The 23316-nt window shown below is 43.7% G+C and overlaps 2 protein-coding genes across 2 annotated transcripts; one reads left to right on the top strand and one right to left on the bottom strand.

Annotated features, from left to right (window-relative positions):
- LOC140802978 (probable UDP-3-O-acyl-N-acetylglucosamine deacetylase 1, mitochondrial) lies at positions 1 to 21167 on the bottom strand. The gene is made up of 7 exons (XM_073158636.1): positions 20966 to 21167; positions 20577 to 20888; positions 19864 to 20070; positions 1777 to 1878; positions 1407 to 1471; positions 693 to 837; positions 1 to 252 (listed from the first exon to the last, which is right to left on the bottom strand). The coding sequence occupies exons 1-7, from the start codon at positions 21026 to 21028 to the stop codon at positions 199 to 201; spliced, it is 948 nt and encodes a 315-aa protein (XP_073014737.1). The 5' UTR covers positions 21029 to 21167; the 3' UTR covers positions 1 to 198.
- On the top strand, positions 7360 to 9678 carry LOC140803615 (uncharacterized). The gene is made up of 3 exons (XM_073159518.1): positions 7360 to 8314; positions 8411 to 8991; positions 9077 to 9678. Exons 1-3 carry the CDS (start codon positions 7360 to 7362, stop codon positions 9614 to 9616), a joined length of 2076 nt encoding a protein of 691 aa, XP_073015619.1. The 3' UTR covers positions 9617 to 9678.
- Positions 21168 to 23316: the final 2149 nt, after the last annotated feature.

The raw sequence follows: 23316 nt of genomic DNA, 5'->3' as shown, positions 1-23316 counted from the left end.
TCCATTCACAATATGGGGACTTGCTATACCTTTCTCAATTCAGTGCAAAATTCATGTGATTCTTAACCCAATGCCTCATACTTTAGATTACTTGATTCCGAGGTACCCTTAAAATAAAATATAAATACAGATTGGGAAACAGTTCCTGTTGGGTCTGAGCTCCTCACCTTCTGAGAAGCAACGAGGGCATTCCCCATTTTAATTGATTCCCGAGAGACGACGAACAAACTCTGTGTGCAATGAATGCCCACCCTGTGAAGTGAACTAGATCAGTTGGTGGTTTGAAACAAATTAAGGAGGTACATAGGATTCACAAATCCAACATAATTAGTTAAGCGAGTTATACCTGTGTGAACATTAGAAAAGATGGGGACTAAGCAATCAACACATGAAACTAATTCATCAACATGTGCAAAAGCATATCTGAGTTTTTTTATTTTACAAGAAACAAATTGAAGCCAAGGCTACAAACTTCTCCAACAATTTTAGCCATGAGTTGCATCAGTCGAGCAATACACAAATGATAAATCTTTCCGAGTGAATTCCCAGGACATGAGGGTGGTTTTATGCAAGGTTTTGATTTACAAGGAATCAATCATACATAGAGTATGATATTGATTTGAAACAGCTAGCAGCTACCGATTTTAAGCATCCGGAGCAAAACTGAAATTATAAGGCAAAACGAACACAACCTTGTAAGCAATGATGTGTGCCACCACAAGTCCTTGATTACCGCGTTGAGCCAAAAGGGAAAAATCACCAATAAGATCTAAAACCTTGTGCCTGCATGGCTCATCATGGTAACGCAGAGGTGGATTGAGCCAACCACTGTTAACACTGCATGCATATAGAGCACACATAAAGCCAGAAGAAACAAGACGTGCAGAAACTACCTAAAATATCTGTGACATCTCATAGCACAGAAGATACCAAACAGAGATAACAAATTAACAAGGCATTGCAGTCCATGACCAAATTTTATAGTAGAATAAAAATCTGGGTCCCATGATGAGCAAGACGTCTTTTTGACAAAAAGAAAAAAGCGCCCTCGACAAATTTGCAGATTTATAATGAATTAGATTCTTGACTCTGATGTTAAGATTTCCAATAACCGAACAAAAAAGCATAACATAAAGAATCGATAAAATAATTCTAGTAGAATTTTTTTTGAAAAAAAATATTCTAGGAGAAGACAAAATTTCTCTTTTTCCATGGGAAAAAATGTTCTATCACATCTCACAACTGCCCAAACTCAAATTCACAAAATTGGATGTATAAAAAATATACAAGCACGCTCACGAAGTGGGAGGGTGTAGTGGCTTTTTCTGTAAATATGGAGGGGTGGGGATGTAGAGCTTTTTCTTTAAATATTTGGTTTGACTTGCACGCCCATAAATATATCTAACCTACAAATGATGGCTGTTTCTGCTGAACCACCTTTAATAAGTCCTAAGCTGCGCATATGTTCCACCTGCAAAGAATTCCTACTTAGATTCCAGAAGAAGCAGCAAGACGCATATACGCACACCAGATAATTGAAAGTATTACCCATGGTTTGCTTCGTACTAACATTTTAAGAAAATGGAGTTGTTACAATCACCAGTTAAGGTCCAGCATAGAATAGATGGTAAAGACATTGACACACATTCAGAGCAAAAACCATGCAGTTCAGGATAAGGTTAAGAAGCAAATGAAGATAATAGCATAAACACTTGCAAAATCCACAAATTCAACATAGAGATGGAAAAAGTTGGGAGATGAAAATATTCATGTCACCTCTTCGTAAAGGCAAAAGGTTCTTGATGAAGCTATTTGTTCAAAGTAGAAAGATTCGTCAAATAGGGTGGAAGAGAACCACTGACAACCGATAGCAGGTGCCTGGAAGAAGAATTTTTTAAGAGAGAGAATTTTTATTAGCATTAAACAAAGATGAAAGAAACTGCAGATGTAATGTTATGGAAAATTTGTAAAAAAAAAAAAGAGAAAAAATTATATCATCGTCAGTATAATTTTCGCTGACATGCTATCCATGCGGATGATTCAGAACAACGAAAACTGCATTGCACAAGTACTACAATAACACCAATAGTACAGTTCACAAAAATCTTTTAAATCTCTCACTTCTAATATCTTCAAAAATATATTCAAGTTGCATTCCAAGAGTAGGAACAATATCCCAACTATAAACAAAAATTCACTGAATTTTAGGCAACAGCAATGGCCTAAACAAATGCAACATAAGCTATGTCATGGTTCCTTCGCCCCAGCAGAATACAAGCGCAGACCCAGGCCCAACCAATGCCATTGTTTATCACAGGAAGACTCACGGCAGATTCCGGAGGACAACAACTTAGTCTTTTATTTTCCTTGAGTTCTTTAGATTACGATATTTATCTTTAGGTTGGTTTTTGAACAAGGGGTTATCCTCTTAATGATAATCTCAGTTAGGTGATTTTTATTTTTGTGTTTGGTCCTATCATGATAAGGGCCTCGGATATATTTATATGGATTGGTTTTTTGAATAAAATATCTGAATTTTCATTTTTAATTATACATAGTCGAAGAAGGTTGAGAGGTTCTCGTAATCAAGCCTCTACACACAATATCAAAATAAGTTGCAGTGGAAGGAAGACTATGAAACACAAAAATGCAATCATTGAGGATTTCCGTGTGCATCATTCCATGACTAGAGTCATTTCCTGCACTCGTGACAACTTGGTATCAGAGACAGGAGTTATTGGTGATTTCCAAGCCACTCAGCCCAGTCTTGGGCAGATTCGCAGAAGGGTCCGGAGGGCGATAGCAGCCACAGGGAATACCATGATTCATCGGGCAAGGTGTCGCGATCTACTGACATGCGGGATAACCCTTTCTCCGTTCCAAAATTCTCAGGGATGGAATTCCTGGTATACAATGGAAAGGACGACCCGTTAGCATGGCTTAGTCGTTGCGACTTTTTCGAGCATCAGAAAATGCCGGAAGAGGAGAAGGTGCAGATCGTCTTGTTCCATTTGGAGGGGATCACACAACTGTGGTATCTGAAAATCAAGAGAGAAAACTCGAATCTACAGTGGAAGACTTTTAAGGATCATTGACATATCCGATTTGGCCCCCCGATTCGCATAGACACCTTTTGCGAACTATCTAAGTTTTGCCAGACTGGATCCGTGGCAGATTATCAAGAGCAATTCGAGCAGCTTGCGGCCTAGGCAGTCTCGATGACTCCGAGGAAGGAGGTACAATTATTTCTGAGTGGTTTAAAGGAGTCCATGGCAATTGAGGTACATATTCAGCGACCTCAATATCTTAAAAGTGCTATATATCTGGCACTACTTTACGAACAACGTACCGGGGACAGCCATACGAGAAGAATAGCAACAACCCAGCCACAGCCAGGGTGCTCTTCCACCGCGCATACCAATTGTTAAACGATTAACCAGGGCAGAAATGGATGATCGGCGCTCCAAAGGCCTTTGCTTGAACTGTGATGAAGTCCAATTCCTCTAGTTATGGAGTTCCAGACTTGCGTTTGCGGAATACTCATTCGAATATCCAGTTATTTATCTACAGGATTGGTAGACCTCATTCGTTCCGGTACATCGTTATAATATATTGTTTTTACTGATGGAGTTGAAGAGGGCACATATAGTGAGGGTGATGACGATCAAACAGAGGATGAGAAGGTCGAGGTCTTGATATACACAACCTTGAGATCTTCAAGTGCAAACACAATGCAGATTCATTGTCACGTAGGCCAATGTCTAGTAACCATTCTTATCAATTCAGGCAATACGCATTGCTTCACCGATGCATCCCTGACAAACACTCTTTCACTACCACTCGAGCGAAGGCAAACGTTGTGAGTAGCAGTGGCCAACGGTGGACAATTATATTGCTCAGGTGTGTTCAAAGTTTCAGATTGAAATTAGGCAGCAGTGTTTTCACTATTGATATTTTTGTCATCTCATTGGGACAACTTTGGGGTGGTATTGGGGGTAAATTGGTTGTGCACGCTTGGGCCGATCAATTCAAATTTCCATAATATGACGATGTGATTCTGTTATAATGGAAACAACATCGAACTCAAGGCCACTCGGAAGGAGCCCGCTCCGGGAATCACAAGTTATTCAATTTCGTATCGCCACTGGAAACATCCGATGGGTTACAACACCTCCTGGGCGAATTCAAATGCATTTTTGAAGAACCTACAAGACTACCACCGGCTCAACCCATTACTCACAAGATTGTGTTGTTGCAAGGCACATACCAGGTAGTGGCGTGCCCCTATCGTTACCCCCATGCCCAGAAAGATGATATTGAAAATCAGTGTTCAAAGATGCTAGCTAAGAGGGTAATTACACCCAGCACTTCACCGTTTTCCTCTCCCATCTTGTTAGTTAGAAAGGCAGACTCTTCTTGGTGTTTTTGAATAGATTACAGGGCCCTTAACTCGAAGACCATCAAGGACAAATTTCTCATACAAGTTATTGAGGAATTATTGGGAAGCTCAACGGCACATGTTACTTCACAAAACTGGATCTCCATGCAGGGTATCAGTAAGTGCTGATGGACCCCGAGGCCGTGACTGCCTTCCGTACTCACCATGGCCACTTCGAGTTCTTGGTCATGCCCTTTGGGCTAACCAGCGCTCCATCAACATTCAGTCTATTATGAACTCAATATTTGGGAAGCTACTTACGGTGTTTCGTCCTTGTCTTCTTTATGATATCTTGATTTACAGCTTGTCCTGGGAGGCTCATTTGTCTCATTTACGGGTGGTATTCTCTATTCTCAAGCATCATCGGTTCTTTCTCCAAAAATCCAAATGTTTCATCGCAAAATCGGAGGTGGCCTATCTCGGCCATGTGGTTACTTCCGCCGGGGTCAAAGTCGATGAGGAGAAGATCAGAGCCATCACCCTTTGGCCAACGCCCACATCTGTCCGTGCTCTTCACGGCTTCCTTGGGCTCGCGAGCTATTATCACAAGTTCATCCGGCACTTTGGTATTATTGAAGTTCCCCTCATGCGCCTACTGCAAAAAAATTCTACGGGATGACGCAGCTCCATGCTCATTTGAGGCTTCGAAGACGGTACCCACCTCCACCCCGGTGCTCGCGTTGCCTAACTTCGCAGAACCATTTATTACTGAATGTGACGCCTCAGGGTGTTGTTTTGCTCCAAGAAGAGCGGCTATTGCCTTATACGGCCATACTTTGGCTCCTCAACATCAAAAGCTTCCAGCTTATGCAAAGGAATTAATCGGGCTGGTGAGCGGTTCGCCACTAGCGCACATACTTCTGGGGAAATCCCTTCATCATCCATACTCACCATTACAGTTTAGAGTTCTTACTAGAACAACGCATCACTCCTTCCCCTCAACAACGTTGGGTGAACAAGTTATTGGGCTTTGATGTCCAGGTCGAATACAAGGCCAATCAAACTAATATCATGGCCGAACTGGCATCGCACTCAAAGATGTAGATTTTGGTGACCAGAATTCAAGAGGGTGAAGCGATTGGTCCTTGGGATTTTAAAGACGGAGTCGTATGGTATAAACAACGGGTTTACATGCCTGAGGATTTGGTCCTCATCTCACAAATTATTTACTTTGTCCATAATTCTAGTCATTAGGGCTATCAAAAGACCTTGCATTGCATTTCCAGATATTTCTTTTGGTCAGAAATGTGCACCCAAAACAAATAATTTGGGGCCTCCTGCTTGGTATGCCAACGTAACAAGATTGAAAATTTGAAACCCGTTGGGTTATTACAGCCTCTCCCGGTGCCGATTCACATCTGGACTGAAATTTTGATGGATTTTGTCAAAGGCCTTCCCCTATCACATGGGAAGACAGACTTGTTCCTGGTGGTGGATTATTTCTCGAAATGCACACACTTTGTGTCTGATACTCACGGGAAATTTAGGGTCCGCTCCCAGCAAGTGTCACTAGTACAGACGCAGGGTTTTGAAATGGTCCTGAGCCTGAAACCACGAAAAAGACCGTTAAGAGGGGGCCAGGAGGTTGTCCTGGCGTAGCCCCTCCGACGCTCAAGTCAGTGACTGAGGATATATGGGGGGAGCAGCTAAGGGTGCTGCTGAAAACAATATAGTGAATGAATAATCATACGCTCAAACCTGGTATTTATAGGAGAATACCTGGGCCCTTGATGGGCTTATCTTCCACTTGGGCTAAGGATGAGCCAGGGATAATAGGGCCTTTGATGGGCCTGTCTTCCATAATGGGGCCCTAAGATGGGCCTGTCTCCCATGGGGTATCACCAGTCTCCCCCTCCCAAGTCGAACTGAATCGTAGGTTCAAAGTTCGATTAGTTGTGTTGTCCTTGGTTTATCGGCGATGAGGACGGACCGTGACAGAAAAATTAATTTTGTTTGCCGTCAACGAATGATGTTCACCGCTAATACGCCCCCATAATTTTTTCAGAAATAAGCACTCGCAAGGGTGTGGCCGTGCATTTTTCCAGCCGTTCTCCAGTCTCCCAAGATTTGGAAACAAATCAAATCGCAATCTCCTTATGAATGGAAAGATTTGGTTGGACCTCCCCTATAAATAGAAGTCACCTTCTTGCTTCATTCTCACTTCTCCCTCACAGCATAGTCTCTCATCGCCTACCACTCATCCCCTCCCCTTCAACACACCTCGTCACTATCATCCACTTGTCTCGCCAAGTGCAGCGCAAGCTACCGGCCCTCGCCTCGCCTCGCCAAGTATCGCGCGCGCAGCCCTCGCCGCGCTTCACTCTCGCCCGGCGCCCCCTCGCTGGTCTTGCCGAGTATCGCGCGTGCAGCCCTCGCCGCGCTTCACTCTCGCCCACCCAATCCAGTCTCGCCTCACTGCCAAGCCAAGCACTCGCCACCCTGCCGCCTCGCCTAGTATCGCGCGCGCATCCCTCGCCGCGCTTCACTCTCGCCCGGCGCCCCCTCGCTGGTCTCGCCGAGTATCACGCGCGCAGCCCTCGCCGCGCTTCACTCTCGCCCGCCCAGTCCAGTCTCGCCCTCGGCTGCCTCACTCTCGCCCGGTGCCGCTCTCGCTGGTCTCGCCGAGCGCGCCTCGCCCAAGGTGCCCGCCTTCTCGCCCATTCGCCTCACCAAGTACCGCGCTTCACTCTCGCCCACCCAGTCTAGTCTCGCCTCACTGCCAAGCCAAGCACTCGCCACCCTGCTCTCGCCTAGCTCTCGCCTTGCTGCCCAGCTCGCCTACGTGCGTGCGCTCTCGCCCACTAGTGTCCGAGCTCTCGCCCCCACCAGCGTCCGAGTGCTCTCCGTCTCATCCCATGTGTATTTTTTCACGCTACATCGGGGTTAGTCTCCTTTTCTATTTGCTCAGTTGTCGTTAAAAAATGTCTTCTTATGATGCCGAGTTTAGTTCTTCGAGCGACTCCGAGTCTAATTCCGCGAGTGATTCTGAGTCTAATTCCGCGAGTGATTCTGGGTCTACCTCTGCGAGTGATTCTGGGTCTACCTCTGCGAGTGGTTCTGGGTCTACCTCTGCGAGTGGTCCCAAAAGGTCTAGCGGGTCTAGGAATTCCTTAGAAGATCCTGAATTTATCCCTGAGGTAGAAGTCGTCACTCATAGCCGCCCTGGTAAGGAGATTCGTCACGTAACTCAACAAATGAATATCTCTAATGCTGATGACCTCTGGTATGGCCACTTAACGTCCCACATTCCCCCCACTAGCGAGTCCAAACTTAGGACTTTGTGGCATATTCCCTCCTCTCACCAGATCATAATTCCTACCCCCGATGACCGTCCTTATCTAGCTCCCAAGGGTTGTTACACTTTCTTCCAGCACCATTTCGACGCAGGTCTGCGCTTTCCACTAGATGACTTTCTTCAGGAGCTGAGCAGTTATTATCAGATGCATCTAGGTTTGCTCACTCCTAATGCTCTCCGCTCAATATGCTGCCTCATCGTGTTATTCCGGGCTTTAGATCTTCCTTTAAGTTGCACTACCTTCTCCTACTTCCTGGTCTTAGCAAAGTCAAAAGAAGGACCCTTCTATGTGATTTCCCGGTCTAACCACAAGCTTTTTGATGGGGCTCCTAGTCATGTGAAGGATTGGAAAAAATACTTTTTCTTTATCCAACCACCGAAAGAATTGACTTGTTCCACTGATTGGTGCCCTACTTTCGCCAAGCCTGAGCTTCCTAAGGATTATAAGAAAGATAAGGATTATCTACACATAATGAGTGTACTAGGAGATCGATGCTTTAGCATTCCCCAACTTCTATCTGAAGATCTCCTGTGCCATGTCGGGTTAAGTCCCGCGAATATTGAGCTGGAGGAGAACGCCGGTAGATATTCTTGCCTCGTTTCATACTTCTTGTTTTTCTATTGCTTGTTATGTTGCTTGATAACACTCTCATTCGGTTCACTGTTTGTGCTTGCAGGTGTTAGAGTCATGAATGCTGCACTGCTCCGTGAGATTGCGAAAAAAAATGCCGGGAGTTCATCCTCCGCTCCCCAGAAGTCCGTCGTTCCACCAGTCACTACGGGCACAAAAGCAGACTGCTCTGCCACTGAGAAGAAGAAAACAGGCTCATGCCCTACTACTTCGAAGAAACCTGTTAGCTCCCCTACTGCTGCGAAGAAAAAGAAGACAGGCTCCTCCTCTTCTGCCCCAAAGCGAGTCTCCTCCCCACCCACTCGCGTTGAGTCCCCTCTTCTGTCTGGTAAGCAAACGGTGCCCGCTGATCCCAGCCCGTCGGTTCCACAGCATGGTAAGCGCAAGATTTCTGAGATTTCCGTCATGTCGGTCTCTTCTCCAGAAGGGTCCGAGCCTGATGAGGGGCCTCTCTTTGAATCGGCGGTACCCCCTCTATACACCTCGGATTCGGCCATCGTGGGGAGGGGTCCTACTCATCTGGCTCAGAAGATAATGTATCAGCTTCCTTCCGAGGCGGATGCAGCGTTCATGATTTCACTGGGGTGGTCAGACCTCCTTCGCCGGACATGCAGCAGTGTCACTGAGGTGTACTTCTTCTTTTAACCTTTAAATTGATGCCCTATATACATTCGATCTCTTGTCTTCCTTTCACCTTTGTCTACTTACGCAGGGCATGATGTACGTCGGGGAGTTGTCTGAGCGCGCTCACGCCGCTCGATCTGACACCTGTAAGGAATTACGCGAGGGTCAGGCTCTCCGCGAACAGCTCCAGGCTACTATTGACGAGATGAAAGTGTCGCATGCTAAGGAACTTTCGGAGTCTCAAGCTAAACTTTCGGAGTCTGAAGCTAAACTTTCGGAGTCCCAAATCCAATGTGGCGAGATCTCGAGACAGAAGCAGGAGTCTCAGCGGCTGGCAGAGGACCAAGCTAAAGAGATTCAGAAGTTGAAGAAAGATTTCAAGACTTCACAGGCTGAGCTCAAAAACGCCAAGGCACGCCATGCTACAGAAGCCTCTTCCTTCAAGGAGGAATTCCTCAAATCCGAGGAGTTCAACGATATATGTGCCCCTAAAGCTTATCATTTCCTGGAGGTGGGTTTCGAGGGTGCAGTCGGTCTCTTCAAGGCTCAGGGCTATCCTCCGCCAGGTGCCCCTACCGACTTCATCGACATTGAGAGTTTCGTATCGAGTCTCCCCCTCGATTCTTAGATCGAGCTCCTTTATTTATGACATTTTCTGCATTGCTTTACTTTTCGTAGGATTATGCGACTTTTGCGATGTTACATTTGGTTATTTTCTTTTGCGCACTTTCGGCATGTATGAACTCGCTTTGTGCAACATTGAGGATTTTGCATTCGTATTTATGGTTTCTTCCGAGTTTATATACGATATTATTAACCCGCTAGGGCAAATAAAATCTCCACCCTCTAACTCATCTGCTAAGTGACACCCCAGCAGGAAAATAAAATTTTAACGTCACCACACTCTAACTCCTCCGCCAGGTGACGCCTTAGCAGGAAAATAAAAATAAACACCCTCACCCTCTAACTCCTCTACTAGGCGATGCCTTAGTAGGAAAATAAAAATCCACACCCTCACCCTCTAACTCCTCTGCTAGGTGACACCTTAGCAGGAAAAATAGAAATTCAACGCCCCAACCCTCTAACTCCTCTGCTAGGTGACACCTTAGCAGGAAAATAAAAATCAACACCCTCACCCTCTAACTCCTCTACTAGGCGATGCCTTAGTAGGAAAATAAAAATCCACACCCTCACCCTCTAACTCCTCCGCCAGGTGACACCTTAGCAGGAAAATAAAAATCATCACCCTCACCCTCTAACTCCTCTACTAGGCGATGCCTTAGTAGGAAAATAAAAATCCACACCCTCACCCTCTAACTCCTCTGCTAGGTGACACCTTAGCAGGAAAAATAGAAATTCGACACCCCAACCCTCTAACTCCTCTACTAGGTGACACCTTAGCAGGAAAATAAAAATCAACACCCTCACCCTCTAACTCCTCTACTAGGCGATGCCTTAGTAGGAAAATAAAAAACCACACCCTCACCCTCTAACTCCTCCGCCAGGTGACACCTTAGCAGGAAAATAAAAATCAACACCCTCACCCTCTAACTCCTCTACTAGGCGATGCGTTAGTAGGAAAATAAAAATTCAACGCCCCAACCCTCTAACTCCTCTGCTAGGTGACACCTTAGCAGGAAAATAAAAATCAACACCCTCACCCTCTAACTCCTCTACTAGGCGATGCCTTAGTAGGAAAATAAAAATTCAACGCCCCAGGCCTCTAACTCCTCTGCTAGGTGACACCTTAGCAGGAAAATAAAAATCAACACACTCTACCCTCTAACTCCTCTACTAGGCGATGCCTTAGTAGGAAAATAAAAATTATTCACGCTGCTCCTCTACTAGGCGATGCCTTAGTAGGAAAATAGAATTATTTTATCACTCTCACAATATAACAACATTCATGAACTAAAGGGAAGAACTTGATTTTATTGAATCCCAATAGATTACATAGGAAAATTCAGGAAATAAAATACATCAATGACAGAATCAAGAATAATATTTTCTGAGGTGATAAGCATTCCAAGGCCTCTTCAAAGCTTTGTCTTGCGTATTCTCTAAGTAATAGGCTCCAGAGCTCAGTCTCTCGACCACCTTGAAGGGACCCTCCCACTTTGGGTCCAGTTTTCCCCTCTGTTCTTCTTGCACCTTCCTTAGGACCAAGTCACCCACTTGAAAGTTTCTCTGCACGACTCTCCGATTATAAGACTGTGCAATGCGGTTCTTATAAGCTTCCAGTTGAATGCTGGCAGATTCTCTCTTTCCCTCCAACAGATCAAGGTCAGTAGCGCGTCTCGCACCATTGTCCTCGTCATAAAACATCACCCTTGCCGATTCCAACCCGATCTCAGCCGGGAGCACTGCTTCAGTACCATAAACCAAACCGAAAGGAGTTTCTTTGGTTCCTTCTCTCGGAGTGGTTCGGTATGCCCATAAGACACTTGGTAGCTCATCCACCCAATTGCCTTTATCTTTGCCCAGTCGAACTTTCAGACCCTGCACCAGCGTCCGATTAGTCACCTCTACCTGGCCATTACTCTGCGGGTAAGCTACAGAGGTAAAGACCTGTTGGATCTTCATCTCCTTACACCAAGCTTGGATCTTGGCCCCTTGGAACTGTCTCCCATTATCGGATATCAGTCTCCTGGGTACCCCGTATCTGCATACTATATTCTTCCACAAGAACTTCATGACGTCATTCTCAGTGATTCTGGCCAACGGTTTTGCCTCCACCCATTTTGAGAAATAGTCAACCGCTACCAAAAGGAATTTCTTTTGAGCAGGAGCTGTAGGAAAAGGTCCCGCAATATCCATTCCCCACTGGTCAAAAGGACAGGCGGCCGTGACAGTCTTCATCATGGCCGCTGGCCGGAGATGCAATCGGGCATGACGTTGACAACTATCACAAGACATCACTAACTCTTGAGCATCATACAGTATCGAGGGCCAAGAATAACCGGCGAGCATCACTTTCCTCGCCAATGCATAAGCCCCTAGATGATTTCCACAACATCCCTCGTGAACCTCTCGGAGCACGTAATCAGCCTCTGTATAACTCAAACATCGAAGAAGCGGCCCTGCAAAAGATGTTCTAAACAACACATCTCCGACCATCACATAACGTGAACATTTCATCTTCAACTTACGAGCTTCGCGAGGGTCATCGGGAAGCTTTCCCTCTTTCAAATAATCAGTTATTGCGGTTCTCCAATCCTCCTCCTCCTGTTCAACTGCGGGTGAACTCGTTTGAGGTGTGAGTTCAATTTGAAATACCACATCTCTAGTCTTCCAACTCCCCATTGTCCCAGCCATTTTGGCTAGAGTGTCTGCCTTTTCATTTTCTTTCCTGGGAATCTGTTCAAATGTAATCTCCGTGAATTTCTCTCTAACTCTGTCCACTTCTTGAGCATACTCAATAAGTTTCTCATCTTTCACATCATACATTCCCTTCATCTGCTGCGCTACCAACTGTGAGTCAGAAAAAATAAGTACCCGGGTAGCTCCTACATTTTTGGCTGCTCGCAGTCCCGCCAACACAGCCTCATATTCTGCCTCATTGTTGGATGCTCGAAAGTCCAACCTAACTGCCAACTTCACTTCCTCCCCAGCTGGTGAAATCAGTACCACTCCTACCCCGCTCCCCTCTCTAGAAGATGAACCATCAACATATACTTTCCAAGGGTCCTCATTTTCAAGATGCACAGTCTCAGCTAGAAAATCAGCTAAGGCTTGTGCTTTGATAGATGTTCTTGGCTCATACTGGATGTCATACTCCCCTAGTTCAGTGGTCCACTTGATCAAGCGGCCAGACATATCCGAATGAGTTAGAATTCTGCCCAATGGGTTGTTCGTGAGCACCACAATCGGATGAGATAAGAAGTAAGGCCTCAAGCGTCGGGCTGTCATTACCAAAGCCACAGCCAATTTTTCCAACCCGGAGTATCGGATCTCTGCCCTTTGAGCGCATGCGAAACATAGTACACCGGCTGCTGAACTGATCCATCCAGCTTAACAAGGACTGAACTCACAGCCCCTTCAGTGGCAGATAAATATACCCATAAAGGCTCACCCGTTGCCGGTTTGGCCAGGACGGGAAGCTCGGCCAGGTACTCCTTCAATTCTGTGAAAGCCTTCTCACAATCCGGCCCCCATTCAAATTTTTTTGCTTTTCGCAAGGTCCGGAAGAAAGGTAAGCTCCTGTGGGCGGACCTCGAGATAAAACGTGCCAGCGCAGCAATCCTCCCTGTCAACTGCTGAACATCTTTGGGCCCCCGAGGGGAGACCATACCCTGGATGGCTTGAACTTTCTCGGGGTTAGCCTCAATCCCCCTCTCTGTCACCATATAGCCCAGAAACTTCCCACTCTTCACCCCAAATATACACTTTTGAGGGTTCAGCTTCAGCCCATAGGACCTGAGGGTGGAAAATGTCTCCACTAAGTCAGGTATGAGCAGGGTCGAATCCTTAGACTTTACCATGATGTCATCCACATACACTTCCACATTCCTCCCCACCTGCTTAGAAAAGACTTTATCCATCAACCGCTGATACGTGGCTCCGGCATTTTTGAGTCCGAAGGGCATGACCACGTAACAGAAAGTTCCTTCCGAAGTGATGAAACTTACTTTATCTTGATCCTCCACTGCCAAGGGGATTTGATGGTACCCCTGATAAGCGTCCAGCATGCACAAATACTGATCTCCAGCTGTGGAGTCCACCAACTGATCTATCCGCGGCAAAGGATAACAATCTTTAGGACATGCCTTGTTGAGATCTCTGAAGTCCACACACATCCTCCATTTTCCTGAACTTTTCGGAACAAGAACGACATTCGAGAGCCAAGTAGGAAATTGTACCTCTCGAATGTGCCCGGCACTGAGCAACTCTCCCACCTCCTTTTTTATAACTATATCTTTCTCGGGCCCGAAGTGTCTTTTCTTCTGTTTCACGGGACGAGAATTCGGTAAGATGTTTAACCGATGTTCTGCTATCTCTGGACTCGTCACTGTGAGCTCTTGGGTAGACCAAGCGAACCTGTTGAGATTAGCTTGTAAACAAGTAATAAGTTTTTCCCTTACCTCGGTCAAGGTCAGGGGCTATTCTTAGAGTTTTCTGGTCAGGCCCCAGTGTCACGATCTCCGGCTTCTCATCCATCACCTCATGAACCTCCCTCCTTACCACGGGCAACCCGCTTCGTCCCCTTCTAATCATATTGACCTCCACACGTGCCCTCTTCCCCTCTTCTTTCACTATCCCCTCATAACATCGACGAGCGACTTTCTGGTCCCCACATACGACTCCAACCTCCCTCCCCACAGGAAACTTCAACTTCTGATGATAGGTGGACACTACAGCTCTGAAATCCTTTAAGGCTGGCCGCCCCAGGATTCCATTATACGATGAGGGGGTATCTACCACGGTAAATGTTATCATCTTTGTTACCCGCCGAGAGTCATGTCCCAAAGATAGGGGAAGAGTAATCTGACCCAACGACGGAATGGCATGGCCTGCGAACCCATATAGAGGAGTGGAGACTGGATCAAACTCGAATCCTTCAACTTTCATCTGGTCCAACGTGCTCTTAAACAATATATTTACAGAGCTCCCATTATCAATGAAGATCCTTGCCACATCGTAATTGGCGATGGTAGCCGTCACCACCAAGGCATCGTTATGAGGGGCCACGATGCCTCGAAGGTCCTCCGGCCCGAAACTGATGATGGGATCCGGGGGCAGGTCCGCACCTCTAGAAATCTCAAAATTTTCCAACCTCCTCCCATGCGCTTTCCGCGCTCTCCCGGAATCTCCATCAGTAGCACCCCCGAGATCATATGAATCATCCCTCTCGTGGGGTGGTTATCCTCATTCATTCTCCTCCTCGGTTCAGCGGGCTCCCGAGGGACATCCTGACCTCGACCCTCTCTCCTCGGCGCTTCGATCCTTGGATGTATCCATGGAGGGCATCGACCCCGCCTAGAAGACAAGCGAGATCTCAGCTCACTCCCGGACGAGGACCCTTCCTGTCTACCCCGTGGCGGAGGTCGAGCACTGCTCTCAACCCTCTGTGACTTCTCCCCCCTCTCCCCCGACTCCCTCACCTCCATCACCTTATCCCGACTCCTATTCAGAGGAACATGTGATGAGAATTGTCCCCTACCTTTGGTTCTGTCCTCATCTCTTTCCCCTGCACCCCTCTTCTTTCCACCTCTCTCGGCTCCCTCCACCCTACTCCTCCGGGCCGGTTTTCCATCCTCCTGTATCGTTGAGCATCCTCCAAGTTTACATATTTCTCCGCCCGAGCTAACAAGTCATCGTAGCTCGACGGAGGCTTCTTGACCAGCGATTTGAAGAATTCTCCCCCCCTCAGCCCTTGGGTAAAGGCGCTTATCATGATGTCAGGGGTAGCCGCTGGTATTTCTAGCGCTGCAGTGTTGAAGCGCTGGACAAACTCCCGCAACGTTTCAGCCTCTTGCTGTTTCATCACAAATAGACTCAAATAGTTCTTTTGATGCCTCTTGCTGCTGGCAAATCGGTGCAAGAAGGCTGCAGAGAAATCCTCGAACGACTGTATGGAGTTGGGCTGCAGGGTATTAAACCATTGCTGGGCGGACCTCACCAACGTGCCCAGAAACACCCTGCACCTGACTCCGTCCGAATATTGGTGCAACAGAGCCGCATTCTCAAATCTTCCCAAGTGTTCCTCAGGGTCTGTATGTCCGTCATATTCTCCCACGATTGATTGTCGGAAATTCGGAGGGAGCCCTTCCTCCAAGATGGCTAGTGAGAAAGGGCTTCCTCTCTTGGGTACCTGCGTCCTGCTTCCCACCTGCTCCCTCAATCTCCGTATCTCCTTCCACATCTCCCCCATCCCACTAATTTCTCCACTTTGAGGTGGTTGCGTCTCTTCAACCCTGCTCTGGAGGACTTCAACATTTTCCTCACGCTCCTGTCGGGCGGCCTGTTCCTCTACAAATATAGATTCTTGATTCCGCTTCATGGCCTCATTCACAGTTCGGGTGATAAATTGGCCCAGCTGTTCCAGAGTCAAGTTTCCCACCTTCTCATTGGGACGGGTTTGCTCGACCCTCGTCTCGTGATTGGGCTGCTCAGTTCTGGTCTCTTGACGAGGTTGTTCATGTCTCGTCTCAAGATGCGGTTGCTCCTGCCTCGCCTCAGCATGAGACTGTTCGGGTCCCCTCTGAGGACGCGATGACGCTGAGTTAACTCTTCTACTCCCTCGCCTCCCTACCATCTCTACGTCTCAACTCAGATCTTCCCACAGACGGCGCCAAGTGATACTCACGGGAAATTTAGGGTCCGCTCCCAGCAAGTGTCACTAGTACAGACGCAGGATTTTGAAATGGTCCTGAGCCTGAAACCACGAAAAAGACCGTTAAGAGGGGGCCAGGAGGGTGTCCTGGCGTAGCCCCTCCGACGCTCAAGTCAGTGACTGAGGATATATGGGGGGAGCAGCTAAGGGTGCTGCTGAAAACAATATAGTGAATGAATAATCATACGCTCAAACCTGGTATTTATAGGAGAATACCTGGGCCCTTGATGGGCTTATCTTCCACTTGGGCTAAGGATGAGCCAGGGATAATAGGGCCTTTGATGGGCCTGTCTTCCATAATGGGGCCCTAAGATGGGCCTGTCTCCCATGGGGTATCAGTGTCATTGGCCCATCCAGACACTGCCCCTCAAGTGGCCCGCATCTTCTTTGAGAATATTTTCAAATTGCATGGGCTGCACAACTCCATTGTGGGTGACTGTGATGTGACCATAACAAGCGCCTTCTGGAAGGAATTATTTCGTCTCAGTGGCACCCAACTTTGCTTTTCCTCAGCATACCAACCTCAATCGGATGGTCAGAAAAAGACTGCTAATCGTGTGGTGGAAATGTACTTACGCTGCTTCTTGGGGGATTTTTCGAACAAATGGACAACCTAGTTGGCTTGGGCAGAATTTGTTACTATACGAGTTTTCACTCCTCCCTTCGGGCTACTCCTTTTGAGGTCGTCTATGGACGACCCCTTCTCACCTCCTCTACTATTGTCCAGGCCATAGTTGTCAAAGGCTAGCTTAAGGGGAGAGGCACCACCAAGTGTGAACATTGCGCCCAGGGCCATCCTAGGCGCATTGATTCACTAAAGTGAGCCTAGAAGCGAGCTTAAAGTTTTTTTCTTAAAAATTGAAAAACGTCAACTTCTCTGTTTTTTTTAATTACTAGTATAAAAGACAAAAAGCCCAAACCCAAACAACCCAAGTCCCCATATAAAATAAAATATAGAGCGGCAGGTGCGCGTAGAAGAAGAGAAGGCGTGGCAGCATAAGTGCAGAACAAAGAAGAGAAGGCGTGGCAGCATAAGTGCAAAACAAAGAAGAGAAGGCTGTAGTGAAGACCGAGAAGTTGGTCTGCCCTATACCATTTCTGAAGACAAAATCTATCAGATCTGATTTCTACTTCATCTTGAACAGCTACAGCAGATTGCTAGTTTGTATTCGTACGGAACCTAAAATTAGTTAACTGGAATGTAGAGAAACCCATAATGTTGTTTATTTGATGGCTGAATTTAGTTGCATGCACGCTTGTGAATTCTATCTCATGATATTTGTCTTAAATAGGTTTATTTTCTACATATTAATTTATTTCAAACACATGGAATCATGGATATTCATATTTCATGGCTACAAATTTTACTTTACTTTTATGCTACAAATTTTACTTTAATTTTATTTCAGTTTTAAATTTTGATTATATAATGTTCTTGTTTGGTTTCTGCAAGGTTTATAATTTATTAATTTATGTTATTGTATATTCTGAATTACTGATATAATATGTTGCTATTTTTCCTCCAGATTCACGTTTGCTTCTGAAAATTTGGAGAATCGAAAAGATCCTAGCTAGAACAATGGGAAATTAATCATTTGAAAAGACATTAATTCCGTGCAATGTGTTTTTTGTGGCAAAATTCTCAAGGAAAGAATTTTTCGTCTCAAGCAACATTTTGCTGGAGGCCATCGAAATGTCAAAGCATGTCCAAAATGACCTGAGCACGTTAGAACTAAAATTTAGATTCTGTGTAAAAAAAATCAAACAGCAAATGGACATGAATCCTAATTTTGATAAATTTGCTTAGCAATTGAAAATTTTGGAATATGATTTGTTTCCGATCCCTCGAAAAATCAAGGAAAGCAAAAAAAAACAAAAGATTCAAAGAAATATGATGAAAGTCAGAAAAAAGTGTGCGACTCTGTGGTGCAATACTTTGTCAAATGGATGTAAGATGCAGGTATTATGTTCAACGCTGTAAAGTATGATAGCTTTAAGGAATTTTGTAGAGCTGCATCTTACTGTACTAATGATTGGAAGCCCCCAAGTTACCATAAAGTTAGGGAAACTTGTTTAAATAAAGAAATACAAATTACAGAACCAAATCACCCACAATGAATTGAACATCCCGATGTTCAAGAGGACTGACAGCCTTTGTATTTTGACTTGAGAAAACAAGAGGATGGCGGCTGAACTCGCTGTTGAAATTAACATTGGTTGTTTCCCTTTTCGAGGGATTGGAAACATTTCATGATCTTCCAAAATTTCCAATTGCTCAGCAAATTAATCAAAATTAGGATTCATGTTCATTTGCTGCTTGATTGTTCTTCTTTTTTTTTTGACATGTAACTTGAATTTCAGTTTTAACATGGTCGGGTAATTTTGGACATACTTTGACATTTCGATGGCCTCCAGCAAGATATTGCTTGAGACGAAAAATTCCTCCCTTTAGAATTTTCCTACAAAAAACATATTGCACGGCATTAATCTGGAGGAATAATTGCAATATATTATATCAGTAAATCAGTATATACGATAACATAAATTAATAAACCATGCAGAAACCAAACAAGAACATTATATAATTAAATTTTTAAACTAAAGTAAAACTAGAGTAGAATTTGCAACCATGAAATATGAATATCCATGATTTCATCTGTCTAAAATAAATTAATATGCAGAAATAAACCTATTTAAGACACAAATATCCCGAGATAGAATTCACAATCATGCATGCAACTAAATTCAGTCATTACATATGCATCAAATAAACAATATTCTGGGTTTCTCTACATTCCAGTTAACTCATTTTAGGTTTCATACGAATACAAACTAGCAATCTGCTGTATCTGTTCAAGATGGAGTAGAAATCAGACCTGCCAGATTTTGTCTCTAGAAATGGTACGGGGCAAACCAACTTCTCGGTTTTCACTGCGCCTTCTCTTCTTCTACACGCTCATGTCGATCCCTTCTTTTATTTTATGTTGGGGACTTGAGCTGTTAGGGTTTCGGTCTTTTGTCTTTTAAACTAGTAATTTAAAAAAACAAATTTTTAAATTAAAAAAAAACAACTCAGCCATAGTTTAAGCGTCTGAGTGCCCTTCCAAGGCGAGCCATAGTTTAAGCGTCTGAGTGCCCTTAGTCAATCGATGCGCTTGGGATAGCCCCAGCGCAATGTTCACGCTTAAGGCGAGAGGCGCTCGCCTTTGACAACTATGTTCACATGGATTAAGACTGTAAATGCAATATACGCTATTTTGACTGATCAATTTAGGGAGTATCGTTCATTCCAATGTGTAACATGTTGGGCTAGCACAAAAAGTCAGTCACAAATCCCTCATATCAAGTATCAGTTGCTGCTCCCGTATTGATTTTAGCCGTTTGAATCTGATTCCTAGACATGGTCATCACGTCGACCAACAACACAGAGTAAACATTGTTAAATGTGCAAAAAATATGAAGCTGCAATCACGAAGCACTAGACAAGCGATAACACGAACATGTATGATTTAGCATTGAAAATAAAAAACAGGTGCATTTACCTGTGGGAAGTCAATGCCATAAGTGATGCTGACTTTTGAATGAGGGAAAGCGGCCACGAAAGAATCATTTTTCAGCACATGAACAGGTTCATTGAGATATGGTGCCAATTTTTCACAGGATTTTCCACTACAATCCATAGCAACCTTCAATCCAGCCTGATCAATTGCTTCCACCCATTCTTTTGCCGACCCGTCAAATATAGGAACCTGTGAATATTTTTCGTGCTAATAATCATAGAAGTTCATACTGTTTGATATTTTTTTCCTTTGTTTTCCCATTACAGAAAGTTATGGATAACATGCATCAGATTGAATCACCTCTACGATTAGAGAAAATATATCAAGCAGTAATTGGTATTACAATCTTTTTTATTGTGAAATTTTTCATGTGTGTGTTGCATGGTTTATGAATTACTGCCTTTATTATTTTTCATGAGTTGTCGACTAGTTGACTAATCATACATTTGTTCTGCATGCTGAATTACTGGTCTATAGAGGTGATCAACAAATCCATACTACGTACATACACATTTCAGATGATATCCACTCTTCTGTTGATAACACGAATTTCCCATTGCCCATGACACCGCTAATTTTCCATTCATGAAGACAAGTCAACATCATGTCTAAGTCTCGTGCAGTGGCACAATTATCCAGCAACCACCGTTTTAACTACAAATGTATTCAGAAACAAAAAGAAAGATAGCTATCACCTCAACGGATGAATCACCAGGGTTAGAACCGTTAATCTCAATACAACAATTATCAACACCAGTGGCCTCCAGAGCGGAGAGCAAATGTTCGACAGTTCGAACACTGTACCCATCTTTCGACAGCGTAGTACAAAGACCACTTGCCTTCACAGCATTATCAACGGACGCGTGAATAACATTCGATCGAAAAACGAAGTACCTTCCACTGCCAGCGTCCGCCGGAATAATTCTAACAGTAGACAGATCGCCGGAATGGAGTCCACGGCCAGACCTCTCAACGCCATTTGCAATTGTTTGCTGCAGCTTGCCCGTCTGCATGTACGAAATACTGTTCGATAAAATGCTAGTACGAGTGTGTGTACATAGATTCGAGAGAGAGGAAAACGCACGTTTTTCCAGGAGATGAGGGACGACCACTTGAGAGACTTGAAGGCGGCGGCGCCGACACTCATTTCGCGTCCGCGGCTCGCTTAGTTGACATAAGAAGCATGAAAAAGTGAGTGAAAATACGAAGAGAATCTATGAGGGCGAATCCGAGTTTTCGATTTCAAATTACAGTGGGAACAAATTTTGCCTAATTTGACCAAAATCTTATCTAATAAGTTGTAAGACATGATAACAAGGGACATGGATGCTAAACTACGATTTGGTTCCAAATTAGATGAAAATCTAACAAAAACATAATTTATTAGTTTTAAAATTTTCATATTATAACCAAATTAAACCATGAATTTCGGTTTGATCTGATTTGGATTGTTAATTTTTAAAGTTTGAGTTTAACAGTGAATTATTGAATGAGGTATAGTAGTTTGGACAAATTATCAATTGACAATGGATAGAAGTCAATGGTTATATGTAAATTATAATAAATTAAAATTTTTTATGCAAGTCACATAATTTTGGGACTTATAGAAAAACCTAAACTTTTGTGGTGGTTGTTATGTTTATTTTTGTTAAATTTTGCAACTTATACAGTGCTCACTGATGATATAATACAAATTAAAAATCAAATAAAATATTTATACATCCAAGAAAAATTACACTAAACTAGCAATATTTATTAGATAAATTTTTATGCTAATATAACCAGTGGTTTAGTTTATTTTTATTTAAAACATGAATCTGACCAATGTTTTCGATTTGGTTGATTTTAAGATCTATCCAAACTATGACTGACGGAAAATCGATCTAAACCATGCGGTTAATTTTGGTTTTAGGGGTTGAGTGAGTCTCATGTGAGACCGTCTCACGGATCATAATCTGTGAGACGGGTCAACCCTACCCATATTCACAATAAAAAGTAATACTCTTAGCATAAAAAGTGATACTTTTTCATGTGTGACCCAAATAAAAGATCCGTCTCACAAATAATACCCGTGAAACCGTCTCACATAAGTTTTTGCCTTAGGGGGTTGGTCTAATTTGGTTCCATTTCTGAACACTTCTGGAAACTATATTGTCCCAACTTATCTTCACTATTAATTCGAATATATGGAGTTATTTTTTTAAAAGAAGGCCCTAAATCTATGGTGGTTACGGTCGATCCAAGCGAAGGGGGTCTACCATAAAATTAATTCTGCCATACATTGATGGAAAAAAGAAAGAAAGGTATTGATTCATTTACGCAGAAGAAAGACCAAAAAATGAATGGCAATCAATCAAGAAAGTCTTTTGGACGAGTGCCACAACAGCAAATGCTCCTCCATTATGTGTAGGACATAGGGTCCGAAGATGAGACAATCATTTGTTGGAGTATCGTTTTTCGCACCAAAGATGTAATGGAAGTTTTAAAAAAATTGATACTGAAAATGTTCTTGTACGTCGTACGATTTAAATAAACATTCATAAAGTGTTTAGTTTAATTTACTTTTGCATATATAGCGCCTTCCAGCTATTTTAGATTTTAAGTCAATATAGCTCTTCTTGTAAATCTCTATGGATAGATCACCTCTTTTTTTTCGATCATCTAATCAAGTCTACAATCAGCAACTGAATTTCTCGTATAGATCATACTAGAGATATAAACGAAATTTACGTCGAGATTAGATCATCGGATCACCGGAATTTCAAAATTCTAGTGGAGGTGCGACGGCACAGCGGAAGGAAGTGGACGAACTCCTCCAATAAAACACACAGTTTCATTCTACTCATTTAATTAGCAATTAAGCTAACTTCCACGCTTTCATTACATGAAATCAACTTATAACTCCTTTAATTCCATCAAACTACAGTCTCCGAAATTCAACTCCTTGAATATGAATATCTCAACGGGAATATATAATATGTTATTTGTGTGACCCTCAAATGGTTCAGAGATACAGCTAGTCAGGCTCGCAACTTCATGTGATTCAAAATAATATTTATTCTTATTCAGACTTACTATAATTAACATCATTCTTTTCATCAATCTCTTGATCAAAATGTCAGAACTCAAGTTTGATTACACTTTTCGGATCAGTAAGACCATCTATTATCATTGTCTCATGATCCCTAGGTATCACTGATGGTATCTGCAAGAACTTAAATTATAGTTAGTATACAATACAGTTCCTTCAACTCATATATCTCAATCGAATTTACAACCATTAATATATCGAGAGCTGTAGATGAATTTGATAACGATGTGATATATATATTTTAGTAATAATATTGAGCGAGCGGTGAATCCCCAAAGCACATGTCTTGCTTTGACCACAGTAACCTTGCACTGTTAACTCATCAGATCACATAGGATATCTTC

Source organism: Primulina eburnea, chromosome 10 (assembly GCF_022965805.1).
Source record: "Primulina eburnea isolate SZY01 chromosome 10, ASM2296580v1, whole genome shotgun sequence".
NCBI lineage: Eukaryota > Viridiplantae > Streptophyta > Magnoliopsida > Lamiales > Gesneriaceae > Primulina > Primulina eburnea.
Note: the sequence above shows the minus strand (reverse complement) of the source record. Positions and strands in the feature narration are given on the sequence as shown.

Bases quoted from the DNA above. Each gene is read 5' to 3' on its own strand.
- LOC140803615 (XM_073159518.1), top strand. From the start codon at position 7,360: ATGTCTTCTTATGATGCCGAGTTTAGTTCTTCGAGCGACTCCGAGTCT. The intron at 8,315-8,410 runs GTAGATATTCTT...TTGTGCTTGCAG, and splicing joins TGAGCTGGAGGAGAACGCCG to GTGTTAGAGTCATGAATGCT. The intron at 8,992-9,076 runs GTGTACTTCTTC...CTACTTACGCAG, and splicing joins CATGCAGCAGTGTCACTGAG to GGCATGATGTACGTCGGGGA.
- LOC140802978 (XM_073158636.1), bottom strand. From the start codon at position 21,028: ATGAGTGTCGGCGCCGCCGCCTTCAAGTCTCTCAAGTGGTCGTCCCTC. The intron at 20,889-20,965 runs GTGCGTTTTCCT...TCGTACATGCAG, and splicing joins CCCTCATCTCCTGGAAAAAC to ACGGGCAAGCTGCAGCAAAC. The intron at 1,879-19,863 runs GTAAATGCACCT...TTCTTCTTCCAG, and splicing joins ATGGCATTGACTTCCCACAG to GCACCTGCTATCGGTTGTCA.